The sequence below is a fragment of the Nothobranchius furzeri genome, chromosome 7, assembly GCF_043380555.1.
Source record: "Nothobranchius furzeri strain GRZ-AD chromosome 7, NfurGRZ-RIMD1, whole genome shotgun sequence".
Lineage (NCBI taxonomy): Eukaryota > Metazoa > Chordata > Actinopteri > Cyprinodontiformes > Nothobranchiidae > Nothobranchius > Nothobranchius furzeri.
This window is the reverse complement of record NC_091747.1, coordinates 45,543,998-45,570,311: the sequence shown is the minus strand read 5'-3', so window position 1 is coordinate 45,570,311 and position 26,314 is coordinate 45,543,998. Positions and strand designations below refer to the sequence as shown.

The window sequence follows — 26,314 nt, the reverse complement described above, 5'->3', positions numbered from 1 at the left end:
GCTTGTAAAAGTAAATCATTTTGTGTGCAGGTTGTTTGATTTACGCTTGATTTAAGCAGTTTAATATTTTACGTCCTTTCATTTTGCTAGTAATTTTATTTTGAAAATCCTAAGCGGAAGTTCCGGTCGGGAATCGGTGCTAGCCTTTCAGCCGGAGAGTTTAGCCAACGCAGGTGGGAATAATATTGTTTTAACGTGGATTATTCCTAGTTTGAACCATCAAGGCGCAGGTGAGGAGGTGGACACTGTCTCCGATCGCCTGGTTGAACTTGTCATCGCTCCAAAAAACAACCTGCCGTTGGTGAACTTTGGAAAAGTGGAGTTCTAAGTGAATGGCTGAAGGCTCCTCTGGTAACCAACGTACTTTTTAAATAATTATATGATAAATGAATTGGCATTTATAATAGCTACCTTGTGAGTTTATTTTTAAAAATACTTGATAAATCATGTTAGCTTGATTGTAACATAGTCTCGCGCTAGTTGTGTTAGCGTGTTTCGTTAGCGAGAACTTTTGAAGTAAAGATAAATGTTTTAAAAATGCTTGTCGAGGTGACTCTTGAATTGTTCTTTATCAGACACGACAACACGTGACTGAGAACTTTGAAACCGATAACACAGCTGATCTGGTTACTGTAACAGGAGCTGAAACATGTGACTTGCTAGCTCCAGAGCTAACCGCTATTTCCAAAGTTAGGATTAAATCCACATTAACTTTAGTGTAAATGACATTTATTCCGATTCTAAACTTCTCCAGATACTAATGACTTCATTTAATAACATCTTGTTCTGTTTTTTTCCTTGTCATTGGTTTGGATTTTCTGAATTGAATTTGGAGCATGGATATTAGTTGTGTATCTACGAAACTAACAAATTAAATCGTTCTCGTGTATTTTTCAGTTAAATAAGTTGCCAGATTTTTGTTTAATTTAAAAAATGATTTAGTTGAGTGGCTTTAGAGTAAGTACAACTTTATTAATATAGCACTTTTCACAGATAAAATCACAAAGTGCTTCACATCAACAGGTTGAGCGGGTTGTCCAGTAATCGGAAGGTTGCCGGTTCAATCCCGGCTCCGGGATTGCTGTTGTGTCCTTGGGCAAGACACTTAACCCACCTTGCCTGCTGGTGGTGGTCAGAGGGACCGGTGGCGCCTGTGCTCGTCAGCCTCGCCTCTGTCAGTGCGCCCCAGGGCAGCTGTGGCTACATGTAGCTCATCCCCACCAGTGTGTGAATGTGTGTGTGAATGGATGAATGATACACTGTAGTGTAAAGCGCTTTGGAGTCCTTACTCTGAGCAGCGCTATACAAGTGCGGGTCATTTATCATTTAACATACATAAGAAGGCAAAACAGGACAGGAGCACAATGTCAACTTACATAAAAGCTTGTCAAATAAAAGTGTCTTCAGCTGCTTTTTGAAAGAATCAACAGAGTCGGCCACACGAAGAAACAAGGGCAAGGCAGGCGTTCCAAAGTCTGGGAGCTACAGCTTGAAAGGACAGGTCCCCTCTAGTTTTAAATCTGGTCTTAGGGACCTTCAGTAGGTTTTGACCCAAGGACCGTAGAGTGCGGCCAGAAGAGTGAGGGATTAAAAGGTCTGATAAATATTGTGGAGCTCGTCCATTAAGAGCTCTAGAAGTCAAAACTAAAATCTTAAAATCAATTCTAAACTTGACCGGTAGCCAATGTCAAGAAGATAAAACCGGTGTTATGTGAGCCCTTCTATTGGTTCCTGTTAAAAGCCTTGCTGCAGCGTTCTGGACCAAGACGACTGACATCTGATTTCTTAAAACAAGTAAAGATAGAATAATTGCAATAATCTAAACAAGAGGAAATAAAAGCATGGACAATCAGCTTTAGAGTTCTGTGGAATTTAGACCTTTATTTTGTAATTATTCAGGCATTGTAAAGGCTCCAAAATGCAGAGTGAACCAGTACCTTTGATTGACAACTTGTCAAAAACGCTTTAAGAATAGATCCTAACCTGTCCACAAATACTACAGTTTGTTTCCACCACGTCCTTTATTGAATCTGTTTACTCATTTATTCAGTACATTTGCATTGTTTTCTAGTGTTAAGCAATGCCTTATGAGTCATAAAAAGTTATAATGTTCCAGTTCTGGGATGCAGAAGTTTGCTGTTGCAGAGGTGGGCTGAAAACAGCAGGATTACTCATTATTGTAAATGATATGCACACCTCCTCGATAGCAGAATGCGTGCAGTCACTAGCATAAAGAGATGCTCTCCGCTCTCTCTGAGAAAAAAAAGCCTCCCTGTGGGCGGGTGTGAGCCAAGATGGTCAAAGCCATAAATGCAAATTCACAGTGTGACATAGATCTGTGAGGATTTTCAAATCCTAGCCTTTCAGTCTTTTTTTTTTATTATCAGAAGCTAACACAGGACACTGTTTTCATGTTCAGCCTGCATGAAAAACTCAGAGTGGCCGATTATAATCAGAAATTATCATTAAAAATTGTTTATTTTTTTTAGTGTTTTACTTCTTTAATCTTCCATCTTTACTTTCCTCACTTTCAAAGCACACCGGTACAGTCATGTTCAAGGACTGGATGTCACAAAAGCCACTGAGATTCAGATAAAAACTGTAAAAGATGTGAAAAATCCCAGAGAAGTGCTGATTTAGATTTTGTTTAAAAGATTGCATGTGCTGAAAATCTCAGCTTTGATAAAAGCCGCTGTTATTTAAAATTTCTTTCATTGTTCTTTTAAGTCCAGTAACTGTTAAAAGTGATAGGTTTAAGTGCTGTAACTTTACTGTGATTGGTTGTTTTTACTGGTCAGTAGTGTACGGTTGTACTGTTTCTGTTACAGATCCACCTGACCTCAGCTCTGATGGGCCGTCACACCAGCACAGACCTAGAAGAGGCCGACCCAGACACAACGGCGATCGAAACCTGAGCAGTAATAGCCATGATCCGTCTTACCAATATGGGCATTTTCAGCAGTGCGTTAAACCACCGATTGGTTCTAATCATTTTAATTATTCAGAGTATAACCATCCTCCGTATCAAGGAGAGGATGTTGCTAGGAAGAGAGGCAGAGGAAGAGGAAGGAGAGAAGGAAACAGAGGGTTAAACAGGAATTTGGCAGGTTCAGGCCCTCGGGGGCAAAAACACATTGGTGACTTTGGCCAGTATGATGCAAGTCATAGATACACAGGTGGCTACCAGTCAGATCCCATGGATGGGCCTGATGCTCCCAACTGGAGAAGAGGTGGTGCAAATAGAGATTTTGAGCAAACTAACAAGGAGCGGGATGCTCCAGCTCAAAATTCCAGTAAAAGGGAGCTTAAGAGGGGCGAACGGATGGAGGAAAGGGATCATACAAGGGAGAACAACACAACCGTACCAGGCTACAGGTTTCAAAGTATCCGAGGAGAAAACTATTTTTCTGAGACCAACAGGAGAACTCCACAGAGCAAATCAGGCACTCAGACTCAACATTACGACCATCAGAAGAAACACGACGACCCAAAGAGACGGCACGGACCAATCAAACCCCCTAAAGCACCGTCTCCAGAAGAGGTGAGTTTAGAGAGGGGTGCTGGTGGTCAGCATGACCCAGACTTCAGCAGATCTTCTCAGGATCCCGTCTGTAAGCCTGGAAGAGGCTCGGGACCTCAAAGACCTTATCAGAGCCACGGAGGGAGGAGAACTAACCGTCAGAACAGCAAGTCGGGTCAGAGCAGCTCAGAGAAGATGCCCAAGAGCAAAGAAACGCAGACAGGTTAGAGGTCATCTTCACTAATGGAGAAAGCAAAGAATAAATCACGTTTTCATCTCTTATTTTCTATTCTTTTAGATTTTTCAAAAATCCAATAAATCAGGAAGTTTTACTTTGTTCTAATGTGTAAAATACAAACCTTTCATTTCATTTATTCTGTCAAAAACCTAAACCTGTATCAAAGCATGCATTTCAGTCCAAGATAGCTTAGTTTCTTTAATCTGTTTCAGAACGAGTTGTTTGTTTTACAGCGATCTGTTCTCAACCTCTGGCCTCTCCTCCGCAGGATGTCTGATTGAACAGCTGTCGGAGGAGAAGTACGAGTGCATGGTGTGCTGCGACGTGATTCGGGTTATGGCCCCGGTGTGGAGCTGCCACAGCTGCTTCCACGTCTTCCATCTGAACTGCATCAAGAAATGGGCTCGATCCCCAGCCTCTCAGGCAGACGGTACGGCTGTTGGACCCTGTGTGGACGTTTTATTTTCTACTTGTTGGTCAGACTTATGATTAATCTACATTCGAAGTTAAAATGAATCCGTTTTTCAGACTCGGCTGAAGGTTGGCGTTGTCCCGCCTGTCAGAACGTTACTCTGAAACACCCGACCACCTACACCTGCTTCTGTGGTGAGTGTTTGATTTCTTCACCCACAAGCACATCTCACATTTCCCTTCAACACATCATCTTGTAGTTGGGTCACGGGCCTAAATTGTCACATCTTCCTTTGTCCTTCTTTTCATCCAATTCTGGACTGGCAGGTAAAGTGACGAACCCTGAGTGGCAGCGCAGTGAGATTCCCCACAGCTGTGGTGACATGTGTGGGAAGAAGAGGAGCGGTGTGGACTGCAACCACCCCTGTAACATGTGAGCTGTGAAAAAAAACAAGATTTGTGAGCTGATACGATTCATCTCGCAGAACTGTAGTTGAAAAGGACATCTTTAGCATTTTTTTGTGCAGCCATGTGGGTCTCCACTGCCTCTATAAACCCTTCATTTATTAAAAAAATGCCCATCCGTTTTCTGGCAGCGTTGGGTTTAGGAATTATGGGACTAAAACAAGCCGTTTAGAAAAATCCTTGTTTGTGACATCACAAATGGGTGTTTTTATTTATTTGTTTTTTTAAGAATAGAATCACCTTTCATACATAAGAGCTGCTGCTGGAGGAGCAGCAGCAGCTCTACTCTGAGCTCCTCCCAGATATTGGAGCTTCTCAGCTTATAGCAGCCTGAGCAGGGGAGGGGTGGGCGTGGCCAGCTCCAGTTTGTTCTCTTAAAGTGACAATACCCTGAAACAACTCATTCTGGAAGGTACTGAAAAAGAGTTTCAGATCTGCAGGTGCACACCTGGGTGGTGAAATGGATACGTGTCTCATTTGGATAGTTTTTTTGTTGTTGTTGTTGTTGTTTGGCTCAATGTTTAGTTAGGAAACATTCTAATGTGAGACCAGAATAATCATTAGATTTCTGATTTCATGGAGACTTTTCTGTCTCTCTAGTTTGTGTCATCCTGGTCCTTGTCCTCAGTGTCCCGCATTCATCACCAAGTCCTGCGTCTGTGGGAAGACAAGGTAATCTTCCGTCCTGTTTTTATCTTTAACAATGGTCTTGTTTATTTGACACATTAGGTAACGATTGGATCATTATTTTCAGTCAGCCGATGCGCTGCGGCCAGGCTTCGGCGCTCCAGTGTGACAAAGTGTGTGGAGCTTTACTCAACTGTGGTGAACACACCTGTGTGCAGGTGTGCCACAGCGGGACGTGTCAGCCCTGTCAGCTGAAGGTCCAGCAGGGTTTGTCTCACTGGCTCAAAGATGTTGTTTCATGAAAGTAAACCATTTAGATTTCTGATCTGTTGATTTTCCGTGTGTGTAGTTTGTTACTGTGGCGTTACTCTTCGCACCGCCGCCTGCGGCACAGATAAGGAAGGATTTGGCGGTTCTGGACATTTCTCCTGTCAAAAGTTTTGCTCCAAGTGAGTGACGACGCAACAGAACAGACTTTTGTTGAAACGGGACGATTCCTTTCATACTTTCCTTTCGTCTGTTCAGGATGCTGAGCTGTGAAGCTCACCGGTGCCAGCAGGTGTGTCACCGTGGGCCGTGCCAGCCATGTCCACGCTCACCCAGCCTGGTGAAGACGTGTCCCTGTGGTCAGACCCCGCTGTCCAAACTCCTGGATCTGGGCTACTCTGAGCGGAACAGCTGTTCCGACCCCATCCCCTCTTGTGGGAAGACGTGTAACAAGCCCTTACCCTGTGGCTCCAATGGTGAGGAGAACTGTCATCTGAAGCTTTTCAGCAGGATCTAATAAGGAAAGCCAAAGTTTGTCCATGCTGGACACTTTCTTAGTGCACAAAACACTTGAAATCATAAAGAAATGCTGATTAATCCACCGTTTTGATCCCTTTATTTTAATCAAATGGCTTTCCCTCATCTAGTTTTGGAGCTGTTCTCTCTGCAGGAATGCACCGATTCTTTGTGATATCTACATTGGTGGTTGTGTTTAAACAGACATCTGTTATCCTGACCCTGTCACTTCATCTATTCTACATTTTTAGTCAACAAGGACTAAAAAACATGGGATCTATTTTTAAAACTGTCTTCCGGGTGGTCCATTGTGTTTGAGTAAACAGGAAGTGCGTTATCTGGAACCCACTGTGTTTTTAAAGCTTATCCACTGATAATTATCTCCTGCTTCTTCAGAAACCATCCATTTGTGTCAGAACCTGTGCCACGAGGGCGCCTGTGGGCCGTGCTCTCTGACCTCAACGATCAGGTGTCGCTGTGGCTCCAAAACAAAGGTGTGCAATAGTATAAGCAAAAAAATGCTTATTTCTTTTTTACTAAAAATTTCTGAAATGATTTGATTTTCAGGAGGCTCCATGTGAGAAGATCCAGAAAGAAGGTTAAGTTCTGACGAGTTTTAAATTAAACTCATCAGAATGGACCGAATTTCTGTTTGACCTGTGATGTTTCCTTGTAGAAGAGCTCGTGTTCACGTGTGAGCGACGCTGCAACAAGAAGCGCTCCTGTGGTCGACACAAGTGCGGTGAACTTTGTTGTGTGGTGAGCAATCACTAAGTCACAGATGATTTTCCTTCTTCCAGTAAGAAATGCTTTTAACTGCAGTTTTAACATCATGAGGTTCTCGTTTCAACCTGAAAATGGGTCAAAAAAAGGTTTAAAGTTAGTGAATTTGTTTGGCATCATCTAACGGCGATGTTACCTTTTGGGGATTCTACGTTAATCCAGAGCGTGGAGCACAAGTGTTCCCTAATCTGTGGCTACAAGCTGAACTGTGGCCTGCACCGTTGCCAGGAGCCGTGTCACCGTGGAAACTGTGAACCCTGCTGGCAGTCCAGTGAGTAAGAGATGCCTCTGGTTTTATGTTTTTACAGCATCTTTAGTTTGTGTTCTTGCCTTTGGCACTGATGCTGTCACGGCTCCCCCTGCTGGCAGGTTTTGATGAGCTGACGTGTCACTGTGGTCTCATGGTGCTGTACCCACCCGTCGCCTGTGGCACTAAGCCGCCTGAGTGTAAAAACTTGTGCACAAGACGGCACGAATGTGACCATCCAGGTAGGAAGGAAGGGATGTTAACTGTTCAGACTGCAGCTTCTCACAAGCATCTTACTTTTTGTTTCTGCCTTCTTCTTCTGATTTAGTGTTTCACAACTGCCACAGCGAGGAGAAATGTCCCCCGTGCACTTACCTCACCCAGAAATGGTGCATGGGAAAGCATGAGGTAATGCCTTCAAAAACCTCTTGTTCCAGGGTTTCTTCATGAATAATGAGCGTGGTTTACTTCTTTGACCTGCAGCAACGCAGCAACATTCCATGCCATCTGCAAGACATTTCCTGTGGCCTGACGTGTAACAAGCAGCTGCCCTGTGAAATGCACCGCTGCAAACGCCTCTGCCACCGGGGGGAGTGCCTACCCCAGGGAGGCTGCCAGCAGCCCTGCATGCTGCCTCGTCCAGACTGCAGCCACCCGTGTTTAGCTCCCTGTCATAAAGGCAGCGCCTGCCCATGCTCCACCTGCACGGCAAAGGTACACACACATAGCTGCACTCCAAACAAAAGGTTTTGCAGAAATCCTAGCATGTTTTTCCACCCCATTGTATCTCCTCTTCATATCCAGCATGAGTAATGTTCTCAGTCCATCGCCTCCTAGCTGTGTGTTCCTTAGAGCTGCACAGAGGCTGCCATATATCCCTCCATGACTTTAATAAATGTTTAACTTGGATCAAGTAAGCCTGGCAACCCTCCAAACTCAAGACTTTCACAATAAAACGTCTGAATGGTGTTTTTCTATGCAGGTTGCTCTGCAGTGTGACTGCGGTCGGAGAAAGGAAACGGTTGGCTGCATAGAAGCTGCTAGTTCCTATCAGAGGTCAGATTTTCCTAACTGTGAGTTTAAAGTTTTGATTGATTTTAAAGATTCTCCTTCTGCCATCCAGGTATGCCGCCATCACCATGGCCAGTAAGCTGTCAGACATGCAGCTGGGTGACTCCATGGACATCGGGCCGCTCCTCACCAAGAAAGAGCTGAAACAGACTAGGTGGAGCTCAAACCCAAAACACTTTTATTATTGGAACATTGGTTTTCTGTGTGGAACCTTATTTGTTTAACTGAGCTGAGTTTGGTTAATGTTCGTCATATTTTAATGCTCAGCCAAAAATTTGTATATTTTCAGGCTTGAATGTGATCAAGAGTGCGCCACCCTGGAGAGGAACCGGCGTTTGGCCGAGGCGTTGCAGATCGACTCGTCATCTGACCCATTCAACGTTCGCTCCACCTCTCTGTACAGCGACAGCCTCAAAGAAGACGCCAGGTCTGGCTTTGGTTCTTCTTTTTAACATCGTGGTCTGTTTCTGCAAACCAATCTAACTTCGCTCTGCTTGTTGTTTAGAAAAGACTTGAAGTTTGTCTCAGAAGTGGAAGAAGAGATCAGGAGTCTGGTGGAACTCGCCAATAAGGTGATTTTATTTTTTTATAAATCCTTTTTTTTTAATATTTAACTTGATGCACATAAATCCTGCAATCCTGTGTTGACCTTTTGACTTCGTTCTGAAACCTTCCTGTGAGAATTTGTGTTTCTTATGACACAGAACTTGAGCGCTGTAGGCGCAGATGAAGCATTCTTCTCTGTAGTTCATCCCAGATGTTTTGGATCAGATTGTCAAGAGCACATAAAAAATACCATTTCTGATTACTACAGGGCAAGCAGCCTAAGAGGAGCCACTGCTTCCCGCCGATGAACAGAGAACACCGGAAGATCATCCACGAGCTGGCTGAGGTCTACGCCGTGGAGAGCGTGAGCTACGACAGCGAGCCCAAACGCAACGTGGTCATCACAGCCCACAAGTACGAGTGTTTTCCAGAGATAAGGGCGGCAGTAGGGTGCTGATTATGGCTCTGAGGATGTGCCTGTGTGTCTTGTTGCCAGAGGGAAGTCGTCCTGTCCAAACTCAACCCTGACATCGGTGATAGAGCGGGAGACGACCACCAGGGCGCCTCCTCCCATCGCTCACTTCAAACAGAGCAGCAGCAAGTGAGTCTGTCTCTAAGATGAAACCCACAGGGTAATAATCTCGTTAATCTGATCCGATTCTTCTTTCAGGAGCACGAGTGGAGGCACCTGGTCGAAGATGGTTCAAGACGAGCCTGTGGTCGATTACTTTGATGTTCAGGACTGAAGGAGAATAAAGCTGAGGTGGAAAACCCCTTCAAGATCTGCCCGGAAACTCACGTTTGCATCTTCACTAAAGAGTCTGAGCCGTTTCAGATCTAATGAATACTAATGAAGAAAGAGTTGAATTTATAGAAGATTTTCACTAAATGATGCAGAATCAGTCGAATCTAGTTAAAAGTACGTCTTTGTGATTTTGATGAGCTAAAACAGCCACATCTGTCAGGTTTCTGCTCCCCAGTAACTATTTTCAGCCACAGGATTTGTTTTTGCTGCTGGTGCTGAGCCAAAGACCTGCGCTGCTGATGGAGGGAGTGGGCTGCACTGCGGAAAGAAAAGCTTTGTTAGAACGTAGCTGTGACCCAGTTTGAGTTCAGCTACTTTTCTGAAAACTTCCTCAGTAAAAGCAGGAAGCCTTTTGAGGTCAGGCTGGTACAGATTTTCTCCAGGACGTTTCAGCAGAGCAGATAGTGCATCCTTTTAATTTTCACTCCTGAATCCTTTTGATGCTTTTTTGTGAGTAAAGATGCTGACTTGAGTCGGGTTGTGTTGGCGGGACATCGGACCCCTGCCTCACCGGGTGGACACTTGCAGATGTGAAGGTCGTATTACCTTGAAAATAAATCTGACCACCAACAAGAAATGTTTCTGTTTTTTTATTTTTTCACACAGCTGTAGAACTGAATCCCTTTCTGGTTTTTAGTTGTAAACACCCCCCATTTTAAAATAAATATGATTACTTAAGTTTTTTCACTTTAAATACCCAAGGAATGACTTTAAAGCCAACCCTGGTTATCTTATGAGAGACTTTATTTACGGTTCTAAATAAATAAACCTTGTTAAAGCGCTATAATATTAGAATTTGTGAAAATAACTTCCTAAAACACTCAAATTGACACAGAGGTCATAATTGGTGATGGAAGACAAACATCAGTGTTTTGATTTATATTTGGTAGACTTGGTTGGAATAATGAAAATGTTAAGTGACAACATAGGCTGACTTTTTTTTTTTTACCACTACAGTTAAAATCATAAAACAATGTATCTTTTGCCTTTTTTTTAAATAAAAATGTCGGCCATAAATTTGTAAAAATGGCAAAGTCTAAATTTGAGCTAATCTCTTTCAAGCATTCCTCATCTAAAAGGTGTGTAATGTTGGAGCGAGGTTGTTTTTTCTTTATTTTACATTTGCCTTTTTGTAAACAAAAAAAAACATGGAAAATATTAGTTCTGCGCTAAAATAACCGAAAGTCTGCATCTAATCGTAACTTGGCAAAAATGTTCAGCTGACAGTCAGCAGCAGAGCCCTAAAACCGCTCAGGTGGATAATTTATTGACACTCCCTGCTGCTGTATTTTTTTTTTCCTCTCGGCCGTCTCTCCAATCGAGACTACGCATGCGCGCACGTTCCCTTCCGAACAAGGCTTCACCAATCCCGGCTTTGGCTCCATCCCCGGCTCGGCGTCCCACAGGCCAGCGCTAATAAGTCGCTTAGCTGTCCGGTAATGGGGAGGTGTTAGCGGGGAAGCTATTGAGGAGGAAGCTCCACCACCACTGCTCCAAGCAGAGACAGACTCATCCTACAGTTGCTGTTGTTGAAAAGCCCAGAAAAAGCGCACAGTGATGGAGAGAAAGGTATGGACGCCTAATGCTGCCTTTACATGTTTGTTAGATTTGCCTCGCCATGTCTCCCATATCCGCATCCACCATGAAAATGATTATTTTTATGGATTTTGCTGCCAGCTTAGTGCGCGCTAGTTAGTTTTTTTATTATCTCGCCTAGCTCTAATTTATTGTACTCCCAGAATTTAAAAAATTTCCAGCAGGATTTATTCTAAAGCGTATTATGAGGATGATTGTGAGCAGGGATGTGGATAATTTTTGGGGGGACCGTAGGCTCCTGTAGCCCCCTCTGAGCCCGTCTGCACCATCCATCACACCACACCGTGTATAGTTGCAGCACCTCACCTTCCGCCTCCTACGTCTTCCCGTTTTTTGCAGCCGACGCAGACACCCGCGCGGCTTGTTAACCTTGACTGGTGTGGGAAACAGACACTTGAGGAATAATGGACGGGATGCACCTCCAAGTGGGGGTCGGGGGGGGGGGGGGGGGGCATCTTTTCTCTTATTTGCACATGATTTTAAATGTCTTTCTTTCTGCTCTTTTGATTCTGAGAGAAGTGAAATTATTTTAAAAAGAACACACACACACACACACACACACACACACACACTTGCAGAAAAAGTTTTTTTTTTTTCACAGCTAATATGCTGGCAGCATGTCTAGCTCCCAACAGCAGGAGAGAGGGATGTGGGGTGTACAGCTGAAAGTAGATTTGCTGAGTCAAAGGAAAAATTCATTTTCATGCTAAAGCTGCAGTCAGCAGATATAGCAGAACACCCCACCACACACACACACACACACACACACACACACACACACACACACACACACACACACACACACATCACTGGCAGATATTTTTTAAATTGTCAAATCAAGTTTTTACTTTTTAAATGAGAGCTAATTTTGGGGTATCTGTAAAGCTAATCATCATCTTACAGTAGGCGTGTCCAAAGTGCGGCCTGGGCGCCATTTACGGGCCACGGAATGTTCCGTTTCTATTATGATAAATGACCTGCACTTGTATAGCGCCTCTCGGAGTAAGGACTCAGAAGCGCTTTACACTACAGTGTATCATTCATCTATTCACACACACATTCACACACTGATGGTGATGAGCTACGATGTAGCCACAGCTGCCCTGGGGCGCACTGACAGAGGTGAGGCTGCCGAGCACAGGCGCCACAGGTCCCTCGGACCACCACCAGCAGGCAAGTTGGGTTGTGTCTTGCCCAAGGACACAACAGCAGAATTCTCTGTCCGGAGCCGGGATTGAACCTGCAACCTTCCGATTACTGGACAACCCGCTCAACCTGTTGAACCTGTTGATAAGCTGTCCCCGCTTATTAAAAAGTATTTCTGGCGCAGGCAGTTGATTTTAGATAAATACATTTTACCATGTTCTATGTGATGCCTATTTTTGAACTGTGCAAAGAAAAAAAATATTGTTATTAAAAAAATCTGTTTTGGGGGGGAATGAGGACTTTTACCTTGATGATTTTGGCCCTTGTCAACTAATGTGTAAGCTAAATATGATGCTACACCATCAATTTATGAGCTTAGCTTTGCAAATCTGGGTCAGTTAAAGAACAACGTTATTACCAAATATACATTTATTTACATTAACTCAGTCCCATTCCGTCTTTGGTTCTTATAAACAAAATAAGAATCCGCACACTTCAATCTGCGATGTAGCAGTTTATTGGTCAAGCTTTCGGTCAGAGACCTTCATCAGGAACTGATGAATTGATAATTCCTGATGAAGGTCTCTGACCGAAAGCTTGACCAATAAACTCCTACATCGCAGATTGAAGTGTGCGGATTCTTATTTTATTTATTCCACTTTTTGATCCAGCACCATTCCCAGACGAGCGGTGACTCCTTCTCTGGTTCTTATATATACACATAGTAGAAGCTTTGCTTTTACTTTTCTAGCTGAATTTCAGCTCCAGCCTGTCGCTCTAGTTTGGAGCTGAAACCGTTCATCTAGAAAGGTAGAAGCAAAGCTTTACTGCTCTATAAATGTAAGAACCACAAATGTTACTGAAAAGCTACACAGAATAAACTTTACTAAGAACTCACTCCCATGTTTTTGGCTATATTTAGAGCTAACATGACGCTACAGCCAACCATTTATTAGCCCAAGTACAGCTAAGCTTTTCTCATAGATACAAAGATAAAGAAATACTATTAAAACATATCTAAGTATTTTACACACATTTGTTTTAACAGTAGTACTAACCCAGCCCGTCTTTAAGATAGTTTAACAGTCAACACTCCCAACCCATCCATTTCCATCCGCTTATCTGTGGTCGGGTCGTGGGTGCAGCAGCCTAAGCCGAGAGGCCCAGACTTCCCTCTCCCAGCCAACTGGGCCTGCTCTTCCGGGGGAATCCCAAGGCGTACCCTGGCCAGCTGAGAAAAATAGTTCCTCCAGTGTGTCCTGGGTCTTCCCTTGGGTCTCCGCCTGGTTGGATGTGCCCAGAAAACCTGACCAGGGAGGTGTCCAGTAGGCATCCATACCAGATGCCAGGGCCACCTCGACTGGCTCCTCTCAATGTTGAGGAGCAGTAGATCACTCCGAGTCCCACCTGGATGACCAAGCTTATCACCCTATCTCTAAGGGAGAGCCCAGCCACTCTGCAGGGAAAACTCCTTTTGGCCTCTTGTACCCGCAATCTCGTTCATTTGGTTACGACCCAAAGCTCGTGACCATAGGTGAGGGGAGGAACGTAGATCGACTGGTAAATTGAAAGCTTCGACTGGGCGATACGGCCCAAAAATAAAATCTCCCGATTTTTTTCTTTTTTTATTCCATTTACAATTTTTTTCCGATTCTCTCTCCCCCTCAATTATTAAAAATAGCAATACACACAAATGGAAGGCACCTTAAAGCCAATTTTGTTTTTTATTTAATCACAAGCAAGACAAATGTGACCCTCATTTCTGAGATGAATAATGAATAAATGAACACCCTCTTGGAATAAAAAGGCCACGCTCCACGTCCGTCGCAGCAAACCCAAACCAGTTCCAAACAACGGATGATTTAATTCCCTTCTTAGGAACAAGCGTCCCACTCGCACGGAGTTGCTTCTGTTGCTGTTTTGTGTGCGTGCTGTGATGCTGTTGTCGCGGTTATGAGAAACTAACGCTATGGAAGCTCCGGGGGGCCAAAAAGGCGCTATTACATTAAAATTCGATTTACTTATTTTTAAACCACCCGCAACAAAAAATTTGAATTAATTCATTAAATCGATTTATCGCCCAGGCCTACTTTCAAGCTCAGCTTTCTCTTCACCACAACAGCTTGAACAATGCCCACAGTACTGTAGATGCAGCACCAATCTGCCTATCGCTCCATCCTTCCCTCACTGTGAACAATCCCGAGATACTTACACTCCTCCGCTTGAGGCAGGATCTCGTCCCTGACCTGGAGAGAGCATTCTACTCTTTTTCTATTTAGACCATAGTCTTGGATTTAAGGGAGCTATTTCTCATCCCAGCTGCTTCACGCTCGGCTGCAAACTGCTCCAGCGAAAGATGGAGGTCGCAGTCCGATAAAGCCAACAGGACCACATTGTCACCTCAACACCTTGAACACTTAGAATTCCCGTAAAAGTTAGAAACAGAATCGGTGACTAAGGGCAGCTTGGTGGAGTCCAACTCTCACCTTAGACTAGCCAGACTTATTGCTGGCAATATGGACCAAGCTCTGACACTGGTCATACAGCGACCTAACAGCCCGTGTAAGAGGGCCTGGTACCTCATACTTCCATATTTCCCCCCCACATGGCCCCCAGAGGGACTGGGTCAAAAAACTTTTCCAAATCCACCAAACACATGTAGATTGGTTGGGCGAACTCCCACGCACCCTCCATGACCCCCCAAGGGTATAGAGCCGTTCCAGCGTTCCACGGCCAGAGACGAAAACCACATTGCTCCTCCTGAATCTGAGGTTTCACAATCCAATGGACCCTCCTCTCCAGAGCTCCAGACAACTTTATATTATTTCATTTATATTTCTAAAATAAAACATTCCAGTTTTTAGCTTTCTCTTCTGACATTCGGAATTTAGTGGTTTGCAACGCAATGCATTATGGAAAGCATTGCTGTCCATAGAAGATGCATTGATGCATCCTCGATATAATGGGCGGAGCAAGAATACATCCGGGAACTTTGAGCGAACTTGCCATTATGCATACTTAGGACGGGAACAGTCCTTGGGCCATCGTTGATGATGTTTCACAAGGACGTGAATACACAAGTTCGGACAAGTATGCATATTGAGAAATGGCCCTTTTGCTTAAAAGCTATATTGTTTCTAATGCTACATAGCCACCACTTGCCTGTAAGCTTATTTCCTGTTTCCTTCCTGTTGTCGTTTTGTATTTAAAATAGAGACATTTCACATTTAAATGTGAAAATGTAGGTAATATTGATTTTCCTTTTCATTTTGTGGGTTTAATTTGCCAATTATTTTGAAACACGTAGTTATTTTTGCCCCCTTGTACACCATCCTGTGAAAAGCTTTTATATAGAAGATTGAAAAAAAACATTTGGTATGTAGATCCACAAAGAATATTGCAAAAATCAGTGCAGTGTCAGAAAACCTCAGCCAGCATGCAGATTTTTCCATAGATTTTGGCCTTGAGATGGAATTCCATTTAAATTTCCAGAGTGCAGTCTTTTCCGTGTATCACATATCACTTTTCCTGTGAGTGCTGCTGAATTCTCGTTTTAGGAGTTTATCACTTAAAAGTTGTTTATCTAATGAGTCAGAAATTGGATCATGGTTTTTCATTGTGTAGTCGGCAGTACCGTTGAGGTGTTCGGTCCTTTCAGTGCTGTTGCGATGTAAAAATGTGGCTAAAATAGCTCCTTTTTGAGCTGTGGTCTTCCCTGAACCCAGCTGCCTGCACAGCTATTCCCTTCAGTATAAAAGAAAGCAGAATAGTCCATTCTCATTTGTATGCAATGTGCCATCGCAGCTTCTGGGGTCTGATTAAGGATCAGAGGATCGGCTCGTTTTACTCTCTGCTCTCACACACACCAGTCACTTTGTTCAGTCATGTTTGAAATTTAGTTTAGGACGTTCGTTGGTGTGCAGTTTCAGTGTCTCACAAGTTTGTCACAACTCAATTCTTTGTTTGCAGGCCTGGAAAAAGTAGATTTTATTAAATGAAAGAGCAAAAAAAGTCATTTGGAATTTTTTTTTTTTTATGATTAAATGTTAACTTTCTATCATATGACCTGCATGGGTTGAGTTCTCTTTTTCCTGATGATTATGATAAACATATATATATATATATATATATATATATATATATATATATATATATATATATATATATATAAATATATATACATACATACATACATACATACATACGTGTGTGTGTGTGTGTGTGAGACATGCCGTCAACTCTGACCTATTTTAAATTAAATAAATGTTGAAAATATAACAGAGCAATTTAAACTGGTCCTACTGTTTGTGCATGCACACAAATGCATGTGACTGTGAATTAACCCCCTGAAAAATTAAACAAGAAAAGGAGAAGAAATCAAAAGATATATAGAGATGTGAAAACTTCAAAAATAAATCTCCATGTGTACATCAACAACAGATAAACAATCAGAGTTAACCTGATTAAAGATGGCCACCGTCGCTAATCAAAACAATCTGAAACAAAGATGGCTCTGGATCAGTCGATTTTTAAAGATTTTGAGCTGAAGTCTTGTTTCTTAGTAGCAGGGAGTCGTTCACAACTCATCTTAGATCATCCTTTACAATGTTCATTATGTCCTCTTTTTAAATATTAAAGGAGGTTCTTTTTGCTTCGGACATGAAGATACACCTTCATGTCCGAAGCAAAAAGAACCTCCTTTAATAATCATCTTAGATCATATGTGAAGTTGTGCGTAACGTTAATTCCATCATTTCAATTGGCTGTAAACATTTTGTGAAAGAACGCTATTCTTTGAAGTATCTTTCCGGAGTATTTCTCTTATTCGATGGCACCATCTAGTGGCTGACAAGCATATCACACAAATAGTCAGTAGATCCATTTTTTTAAGATGGCGACTTCACGTTTCACTTGTTAATAAATGTGCTTCTGTAGCCGACAAACAGAGCTAAAACACGTTGTTTTACAAGTATTATTCTCATGTCATGTTGTGTTCTCATATTTAAAGACTTAATTGTCCATGAAAAGTTCAACCCTGCACCAGTTGAGGTATTCCTTAAATTTGAAGTACATAAGCGGCAGTCTAAGGCTATTGGTTAGTTTTGGTCGGTGCTCAGTTTCCTATTGCATGGAGCTCAGCGGGGCAGGGGGAGTGCTTAACACGAAAAAAAGACGTATTGCTTACATAATATCACAATACATGATGAGACGGTAACTTTTACGGATTTCTAAAAATTCATACACCATTCCTGAAAGGGGAAAACTCCGGAAAGCTACTTTAACTATTATTATAATTTGTGCTTCACATATTTTATTTTCAGTTGTAAAATATTAGAAACCAGTAGAATTTTCATCCAGAAAATACAGATCCTCCAGATGGAAGCTTTTTACTTTCAGAATCAGAATTTTTCTTATTTAAAGATGCATGATGTAAGAGTGACGCCCTGTGGTCAAATGTGGGTACTGCAGCCCATGTTTCAAAACAAGTCTGCTCTTAGTGACCATTGCTCCCGCTCCATTAGTTTTGTAGAGTGAAGATGGGTCAAGCACAATGAGTTGATAAGTAGATAAATGCATTTCACTGTATAAGCGGGGTGTTGGTAATTGGAAAAAGTAGCTCGAGACATTTTTAGAGCCGACTATTTTTTGCTAAATCACCATTAGCATTGTTAGCTCATCGTTAGCTCAATGTTAGCCTCTGGCCTTCTTCACCAGCTATTAGAGTAAAGCAAGAAGATGTCGTGGCTGCTTAGGGTTACAAGAAATAACCTCAGGGTTCCTTCCTTCACTGGCTTTGGTTCACTACTGCTTTTTGCTGGCTGGTGTTGAATTACAAATGCCAGCACAGACTCAGCAAACAGTAAACAATGACTACTTCCCTCTTCAGCCTTATTGAAAGGATAAAACTGACGATCCCCCAGCCGGCTGAGAATGAAATCTGTTTTAATGTAACCTCCTTTCCAACACGACTGACTGTTTTGTGATTATTTCACTGTAAACGTGTTACTTGCTGTACCTCGATGCAGCTCTGTTTAGATGTAACTTTGTGTCATAATCTTTTACTTAAACATCTAAACGAGATGTATTTGTGCAGTTCGGTTGATCTACAGGAAATATTTTCAGAGGCAGCATATTTTAGTTATTGCTTTTTTATTTTAATGACATTGCCAGATTGGGCTGAAGCTGCTGGGTTCAGACATGAAGATTGAGCTCTGAACATTTTCACTGAAAACTTGCCTTTGTCCACTTATCTCCCGTCCACTGTGACCCATGCGGTCTCAGGGCTGATGCTGGATCAGGAAAGAATGAGGAGTCTGTCTGCAAGCAGGAAGCAAAGGAGGGATTATTCGTACCATTCTTTGGTTTTCATTCTTTGGGTTTATTTGTCGTGAGCGACTGTTCATAGTTCTTGTTTCATTAGCCCTTTTTATTATTTTTTATTTTTTGGTTTCTAAAATCATTCTTGTCTCAGTTCACCAGCTGCTGCTCCACTTCTCAAATCGCGCTCACATGATTGGCTCTCAACTCTGAGCGGATTATCCAGTTGCCATGGCTACAGAAAACAGGAAATGCCCAGAGGCAGGTAATAATGCTTGGAGCTGCATCTCAGTGTGTGGTTTGTGGGGCTTTTCTGATGCCTCTCGTCGTTCCATCTGCTCCTACAACGGCTCCTCTCTCTTGCATGAAGATGCTTTTGTCCCAGAACCCCACAGTCCTCCCCGGACCCTTTATCTTCCAATTTCTTCTGTTGTTCTTTTTTAAAACGCTGTGACACAAACATCCTCGAGGAACACTGCTGCTTAGTGCAACAACCTTATGCTGTATAAATGCTCTAAATCACTTTGATCAGAGCATACGAGCAGGCTTTCCTCTTGGTTGTCATGGGAGACTTTTCTCTGCAGGTTCCTCTTCGCTGCACATGCCCAACTGTGAGAAATCAGTACTTCTCCTCTCTTTAATCCCCCTCAGCAAAGGTGCAGGTCGTTGCTTTTGTGGAGTTCCTTTGAAAGGTGCTGGCAGCTATTCAGTCGCCCTCCGAGAACTCCGGCCTTTAAGCAGCTTGAGCTTGAGTTTAGTCTGCAGCTATAAAACCAAAGAAAGAGAAGTGAGGGGCCCAGTGCTGGGAGGGAATCAGGTTTTCTTCATGCCCTTGGTACAGTCCATATTCCCCCTCGTGCACCCCATCTGTCTGTGGCGTTAATGCTAACTAGGGCAGGTTCAGAGTTCCTGGTATGTAAACTCGGCCACTGGGAACCGCAAGCTATCCGTCAGTACTGATAAAAACTCTTTGTGCATCGTCTGCGTTTTCGTGCTCAACATCACCAATTGCTCAAAGATAATAATTCAGATTTTACACTCTATCAACTCCTTTCAAATCCTGCTGATTTAGGATTTTAAAATCCGAGAAATGTAAATGGGACATATAATTAAAAATTCAACTTTTGCATTATTTTTGTGCTGCACTTTGAGTGTCTCCTGTGTCTATAAACACTCCAAAAATGGAAAAACTCATCCATCTATTTTGTGTCAGTGTTTGGTTTTAAGAATTATTTACCTAAAACAAGCCATTTTAAAATGTCCCTGTTTGTGATGTCACAATTGGGGAAATTATAATAGCATCACCTCTCATGTGCAAGGGAGAACTGATGGAAGAGCAGCAGTGGCTCTACTCCAAGCCCCTCCTGGATATCAGAGCTTCGCAGCTTACAGCAGCCAATTATTCTGGCCAGCTACCACTTGTTTTCTTAAAGTGATAGAGCCTTGAAACTGCTCATTCTGGAAGGTACTGAAACTGTCAAGACTAAAATAGCTGAAATCCCTTCTATGAGAGTGTATTTAGTGCATAGAACTTCATGAACGTGTTTGAAATTGACCATAGAACTATTATAGCTCAAGAAAAAGAGTCATAAGATTAAATTAATATTTAATCTTTACAACAGATTTTGACCAGTTTTTTTTTTCATTTTCTTTCTCTACATCACAATTTCTCTTATTTCGTCTTACACATGAAACTGATGTTACATTTAGTGACTCTAAACTCGAAGTCTAATTTATTTATTGGAGTTTTAAAAATAAAGATTGATTAAATCAGACCTAAACCCAATGAGGCAGGTTTTCTCAGAGCTCCAGCTTAAAAATCATAATAAATCACATCCAGATGTTGAGTTCAAAGCTATTTTTTACTCCTTACCTAGCTAACAGCAACATTCCATGAACGTGCCTGAATTGAAGCTGTTTTTTTAATTGAATTTACCTTAGAAAATATCTGCATGTCTAAATTGACTAAACTTTGACATAAGTCTACTTTTCATTGAGATTGGCAACAATAAACTAAAGTTTATTTATATAATAAAACAGCTGTAACAACTTGCGGATATAAGCAAAGTGAACATTCTAGAGTCTTCTAGAGTCATATATTCCATATATTTCCTCAAACACATTACAGCATTAAGAAAAGGTATATATTCATGTGTGCAGTTAGTCACTTTTTGATGATCTGGGGGTTTTCCTTTGTACCACTTTAAAGTGACAGTGTGTATATTTCCTGGCGATAGAGGGCAGTAGATACCTAAATCGTTGCAAACAATCAGTGTTTTTGTGTTAGAGTAAGACCTTACCAACGGGGGTCAAAAAGCCCTGAGGAGTGCAAACTTCAGCAAAATAACAAGCACATCAGACTCCCTTTCATCACTGGCAACAAGTGAAGAGGTAAATGTGTAAAACAACATTTAAGAATGACGAAAGTTTTGTAACCGTTTGGTACAAATCAGTAAATGCATTTTGTCCTCATGGGTTCCTGTAGAAGCAAACATGGCATCTGATATGGCGTCACCCAGAGACTTAGACCCACTCCTTATTTTTTTGATCATACGTTACGAAGCCGCCAATATTTTTCAACATCTGGGCATCTTTTCATTCATTTTCAACAACATTTTGATGGATATTTCCAGAAATTAATGGTAAAAACTACACATTGTCTCTTTAATATCAGAACATTTTGAAAATAAAAAGACTATTTTGTTATTAAAAATAAAAAAGAAATGAAAAAAGAAAAATGTTCCCTGTGAGACAAAAAAATAAGTTATGGATGACTCTAGCTGCCACCACTTCAAATTTCAACTCATTTAGAGTTATGCCCATCGCAGGTATTCTGAAATCACCATTATTTTTTTTTTTTACCATCATTACTCATCATCAAGCATGGTGGCCCAGAAGGTTAAACTAAATACAAAAATTGCGATACAATGTCAAAATCTGCAATGGAAGTAATAATATAGCAAAAAACATAAAATGGGATTAAGTTTTGTGCGGACTGAATGTAAGCTAAATCAGAAGTTATGCTAATATCTTAATAGCCAAAAACGTAAAGCCTTGATGTCCTCAACGCAGCCTTATCATTTATGTATGTTTTTGTTTTTATTCTGACGGATCACAACTTCTGTCATATTTTATTTTAGCTTTTTTTTTTTTACTCATGCCTTAATATGACTTTGGTTATAGGTTTTGTTGTGTTGCAGTTTTCTTTCACTGAACCTTCTGGGCTCCAGAGTTCACATTTTAAGGAGAGTTGCACTGTTTAGTGGTGATTTAAAGAATTAATATTGGCTTCTATAGAAATTACCAACATCAGTATTAGAAAAATATATGGAATAAATATTTTAACAGCATTCAGAAATTAGTTTTAAATATACATAGATGCCTAATTACTTGGATCAGCAAGTCCTGTGGAACAAATAATTGGGCTGATGAAGCTGCTATAAAAGCAGAAAGGGGCTTCAATGGAAGCTCAGATGTCCAAGCAAGGAGGAAGTGCATTTTTTTTTTTATTTGTTTTGTTTTTTAGACAAGTTGATGTTTGGAAGTAAAACTATTGCTGGATGCCATGACACAACTTGTGTGGCGGGTCATATCAGAGCCAATTTTTTGTGCTCCACCGGTGTGTTTTCCCCCCATTCTGCCATATTCCTTATACCAACTTTTACAAACCACATCACACCATTTTGAATTTTAGCTACTCTCAGGTGTCGTGGTTCGTGTGATATTTCCTAACAATAACAAACGTAGGGATGAGTTTTATTATATAAAAAGGATTTATTATATGATGAATGATGTTAAAATTATTATCTGGGTACATTTTAAAACAGACTAGAAGGTTTGGAGGTTAATTGCAAAGTGTGGTGAGCTCATTGATGCCCTCTTGCTACTGAGAAAGGAAGTGGAGCCTGAACTAAAGAGGCACAAAGCTCTTCTATGAGGAAAAGCCAATTTATTAAAGCATCTTTTTTTTTAATTCTTGAATGCTCGGTGCATCCCCCTGAACCAGTAAATGGATCTTTTCCTCCCCTGCCTGCTTGCTTGCGCCTTCTGTTGGTTAGCCCCCTGTAATTCCTCCCCCCCCCCCCCCCCCAGTGCTGCACACTGGGACATTACCGTTTGGTGAGACCGACTGGCTTTGGTGAGGGAGACGTCGGGGGGTCCAGCAGGGGGTACTCCTGCACTCAAGGTTGACTTGGTGCATCGCCTGAGCTGCAGGGTCTCTTTGTTATCAGTGAACGCCCACGTGTCGTCGCAGGGGAGAAGGCAGAATATAAATGACACAATATATACATGACACAATCTCTGGGTCTGTAGTAATAAGCTCAGCGGGTCGAGCCTTTGACCTTGTCAGAAATGGAGACCAATGCCTTGCCTCTCTAAATAATCGGCCAGCTCAGAAAAAAACATCTCTCATTTTCCAGTTCAAGTTGAGAGGAGGCTGTTGATGATTTTTATCAGCAATGAATTAAAAAAGGTTTAGGGGCTGATGAAGTGTCAGCAGCAGTGTACCTGTATCATCAGTAGGTGTCGCCATTGAGCTAATTAATGCTTCAGACAAGGGCAAGCGTTTACTACTGAAATATTTGGAGGAACATGTTGGCTTTTTGGAAATCTGTACCAGTTAACGTATTTAGGATTTATCTGGTGTCTGGGTTTGGTTGAACTAATAGATTTGACTTTAAAAAGTGATGATGTGACCTCTGACCCTCTCATCACATCTATTCCACAGAAATAAAATTTCCTATTAATCTTGATTATAAATAGAAGCAACCTTGTTATTTATTTTAATACATCCGTCATAAATGATTTCTTATTTGGAGATCAATGTTGGTCATAATTTCTTTCTTCCTGGACTTCTTTGTTTCGTTGCCTCTCTGACACCAGCAGAAAAACAGAAAAGGAAATGATAACGGTGACGATTTGCCTTCGCGTGCTCCGCTTCGCCTCCTTTTGTCATTCAGATAACCTCATGAATATTTCACCCCTCTGATCCAGCGGCTGGAGGAAAGCGAGGGGCTGGAGCGGTCAGGGTGTGGGGTAGCTCTGGTCTGAGTGTCGACCTGTGTGAGGATGACAGTCTGGATTATTCGGCTGTCTTCTCTTTAGTCCTTCTGCCCTTGAAAGGACGAGTGTGTGTAACAGCTTCAGCTTTCTGCATTTTTATAGATAATAACATCAGCGAAGCAGGAGATCCGGGCAGGGTTGAGTGTGATTGCTGGTGTCATACAGAGTCACCTTGCTGCCCTGGCACTGGGTGAGGGGTGAAAACCAGTGAGGTGACTGGGGGACATGCTCCCAACTTACCAGTGCAGCCCTCCTGAGTAAGTTAGTGTGTGAAGCTCTCCATCATGTGGCGACTTAATGAGATGCAGCGTGGCCCCTTTAAGACTCCATCTTTTTTTGAGAATGGGCCCAGAGTCAGGGTTCTGTGTGTGCTGACCGTGGCCTCTGATGGTCTGGGGGGTGGAGGGTGTCTTGTTTTAGACCAAACCTCTCTGCAACGCATGCCCTTATCTACCAATGGAATGCAACAGCTGTGTGGGGGGAGCGGCAGGGTGGGCTGGCTGAAACCCCCCTGCCAGACCCCTGCATGGCTTCTCCCCCTCCACACACACACACACCACCCTACTCCACCTCCAAGCGAGCGACGTGCCGGGCTTCTGAAAGGCAGCACAACTCAAAAGTGATCCAGACACACAGAGAGCGGCTCGGCGGGGCTGCTACACGCTGAGGGGGAGAGAGAGAGAGAGGGGGGGGGGAGGAAAAAAGGGAGAGGGAGGGAAGAGGGAGAAGGAGAGTCAGGGACAAGCAGTGCTGAAAAGGAGAGCACAAAGAGAAGGAAAGTGGAGCAGGGGAGGGGAACAGGAGGCTGGGTGAAGGGAGAGGGAAAGACAAAAGAAGGAGAGGGGAGACAGGACTGAGCAAATGGCTACGGAGGAGACGGCGGGGGGAGCCAGGAAAGCCACCAAGAGCAAACTGTTTGAGTTCCTGGTCCATGGAGTGGTGAGTGGCGCTGTCTGTCATTCCCATGTAGAGGAGCCGAGCTCTGGCATGCATCTGTGTGTGTGATGGTGTGGATGAGTCGGTGGAGCAGCGTGTGTGTGTGTGTGTGTGTGTGTGTGTGTGTGTGTGTGTGTTATAGCTGGGTAAAAGCTGGCCATGTGAAGGATATTTCCAGCCCCTCTGATCCGTCAGGAGATGGCTTGAGGAGGATGAGAAGTGGAGCAGCATGAATGGATGGCTCTGAGCGGGAGGGAGGATTTCTACACATGAATAATTGTAGAAACAGAAGCTAAGGCAGCAGCAGCTCCTCCTTTTGCTAACATGAGGAGGGAAATGACGAGGTCCTTCCAGAAGGCGAGATGCTGGCTTCAACCTGTGAGGTCATCAGATGGAGTCAGAGCAGACGGCTGATCCTGGAGATCACACCGAACAATCAGATCCTTCATGTAACACCAGCTCGGCTAGAGGTTAGGCAGCTGTGAGCTGACACATGGGGCAGGTTTGTTTTGGTCGACTTCACCTCATCTCCAACATTTATGGCAGCTTAAACCACTCCTGACCTCAAACCAGACAACATATTCTTATTTCCACATAAAATAAAGGATCTAACCAGGCGCATTTATTACATTTTGTGATACAGATTATAAAAAACTCTGATATTTGCCAATTAAGTGAATAAATAATGAATTAACTGGCAAGAAAGTATGAGAAGATCCTCAGGAAGCAACAAACTTAATATTATTGTTGTTGCTGCAGATAAATGATGGATTTAATGCTGTTACGGTCAAAGAAGGCATGTGAAGCATTTCTGTGTGATGGTGGTGAGCCTCAGCTACCAAAACACCAAATCCTGACTCAATAACTGAAAACAGCTGAGTTTGAGGCGTTGATGCGTTTTGGCTGTGGCGGCCATCTTGAATCAAGGTGACTCCAGAAGTTAATTAGCTGAAGATGTTCTTCTAATGAGAGTTGGATTCAAATCCATCCAGTTTGGGATTATTCTGTTTATTACCAACGCAAACCGGATGATTGAACAGTTTTCAAGACTCCTGTTAGAAGTTGAACTGGTTTAAACTGGTGAAATGGGAAATGGGCACAATCTTCCAATTCCATGTTAGGAATGATTCAAATAATGACCATTTCAAGCTTGAATTGTTTAAAAAAACACTCAAAATTTATAGAAACATCATAAAGTTATTGTAAAGCTTCATCTAAAGTTTAGTTTGAATCATTTGCTGTGCTTAATTGAAATATGCACTGATAATCTACATTATTTAATAAGATTTTTACAGGATCTGATGGTTTTCTCTAATGAAACGGTGAAAAACCGTCTCGTATCCATCGTAAAGGCTCTAGGTGATACTTTTATGCTTTAATCTGTGAAGTTTTCTGACTCGGTTTGGGTTTTAATCCACGCTTGGTTGATTAATACTCTGAAACCAGATGAGATGTGGTGTCTTTGACAGGAACAGTCATTAAAAGGGGTCTGGGTGGCGAAGTCCCGCGCTCGCAGACACATTTTAGGAAACAACGGAGCAGGTGATTGATGAGCCAGATGAATCCGTCCTCTCAACAGACCAATTAACCTTGATGAGTCTCTGGCTGCTCTAAGCCAAATATTTCTCTCTGCTTGTTTTCTCCTCTCCCCTTTCATCCTCGTTTCTTCCCTCATATTTGATGGAAACATCTTGTTTTTATGCAGAAATATTTATACTAAAAGATGTGGGATCTGGCTCAGTGTGTCAGCTTGTGGTG

General features: G+C 42.4%; 2 protein-coding genes across 8 annotated transcripts in view; both read left to right on the top strand.

Annotated features, from left to right (window-relative positions):
* The first annotated feature begins 133 nt into the window (after positions 1-133).
* On the top strand, positions 134-10,073 carry nfx1 (nuclear transcription factor, X-box binding 1). The gene is made up of 23 exons (XM_015954712.3): positions 134-351; positions 2,829-3,743; positions 4,027-4,188; positions 4,287-4,364; positions 4,497-4,602; positions 5,235-5,306; positions 5,389-5,528; positions 5,611-5,710; positions 5,787-6,004; positions 6,441-6,538; positions 6,612-6,642; positions 6,721-6,803; positions 6,990-7,098; positions 7,197-7,316; positions 7,403-7,482; positions 7,558-7,788; positions 8,057-8,130; positions 8,198-8,299; positions 8,435-8,572; positions 8,651-8,717; positions 8,960-9,105; positions 9,188-9,292; positions 9,362-10,073. Exons 1-23 carry the CDS (start codon positions 333-335, stop codon positions 9,435-9,437), a joined length of 3,270 nt encoding a protein of 1,089 aa, XP_015810198.3. The 5' UTR covers positions 134-332; the 3' UTR covers positions 9,438-10,073.
* An 840-nt stretch (positions 10,074-10,913) lies between these two features.
* Positions 10,914-26,314, top strand: part of smarcd3b (SWI/SNF related BAF chromatin remodeling complex subunit D3b) — a 35,401-nt gene continuing 20,000 nt past the window's right edge. For 6 of the 7 annotated variants that reach the window (XM_015954719.3, XM_015954718.3, XM_070553104.1 and 3 more), the window contains exon 1: positions 24,347-24,559. In XM_015954719.3, the coding sequence (XP_015810205.3) occupies positions 24,482-24,559 (78 nt within the window). In that variant the 5' untranslated portion in view covers positions 24,347-24,481. Of the gene's footprint in view, positions 11,066-24,346; positions 24,560-26,314 lie in introns of those variants that run through there. The other variant, XM_015954717.3, reaches the window with a different exon arrangement.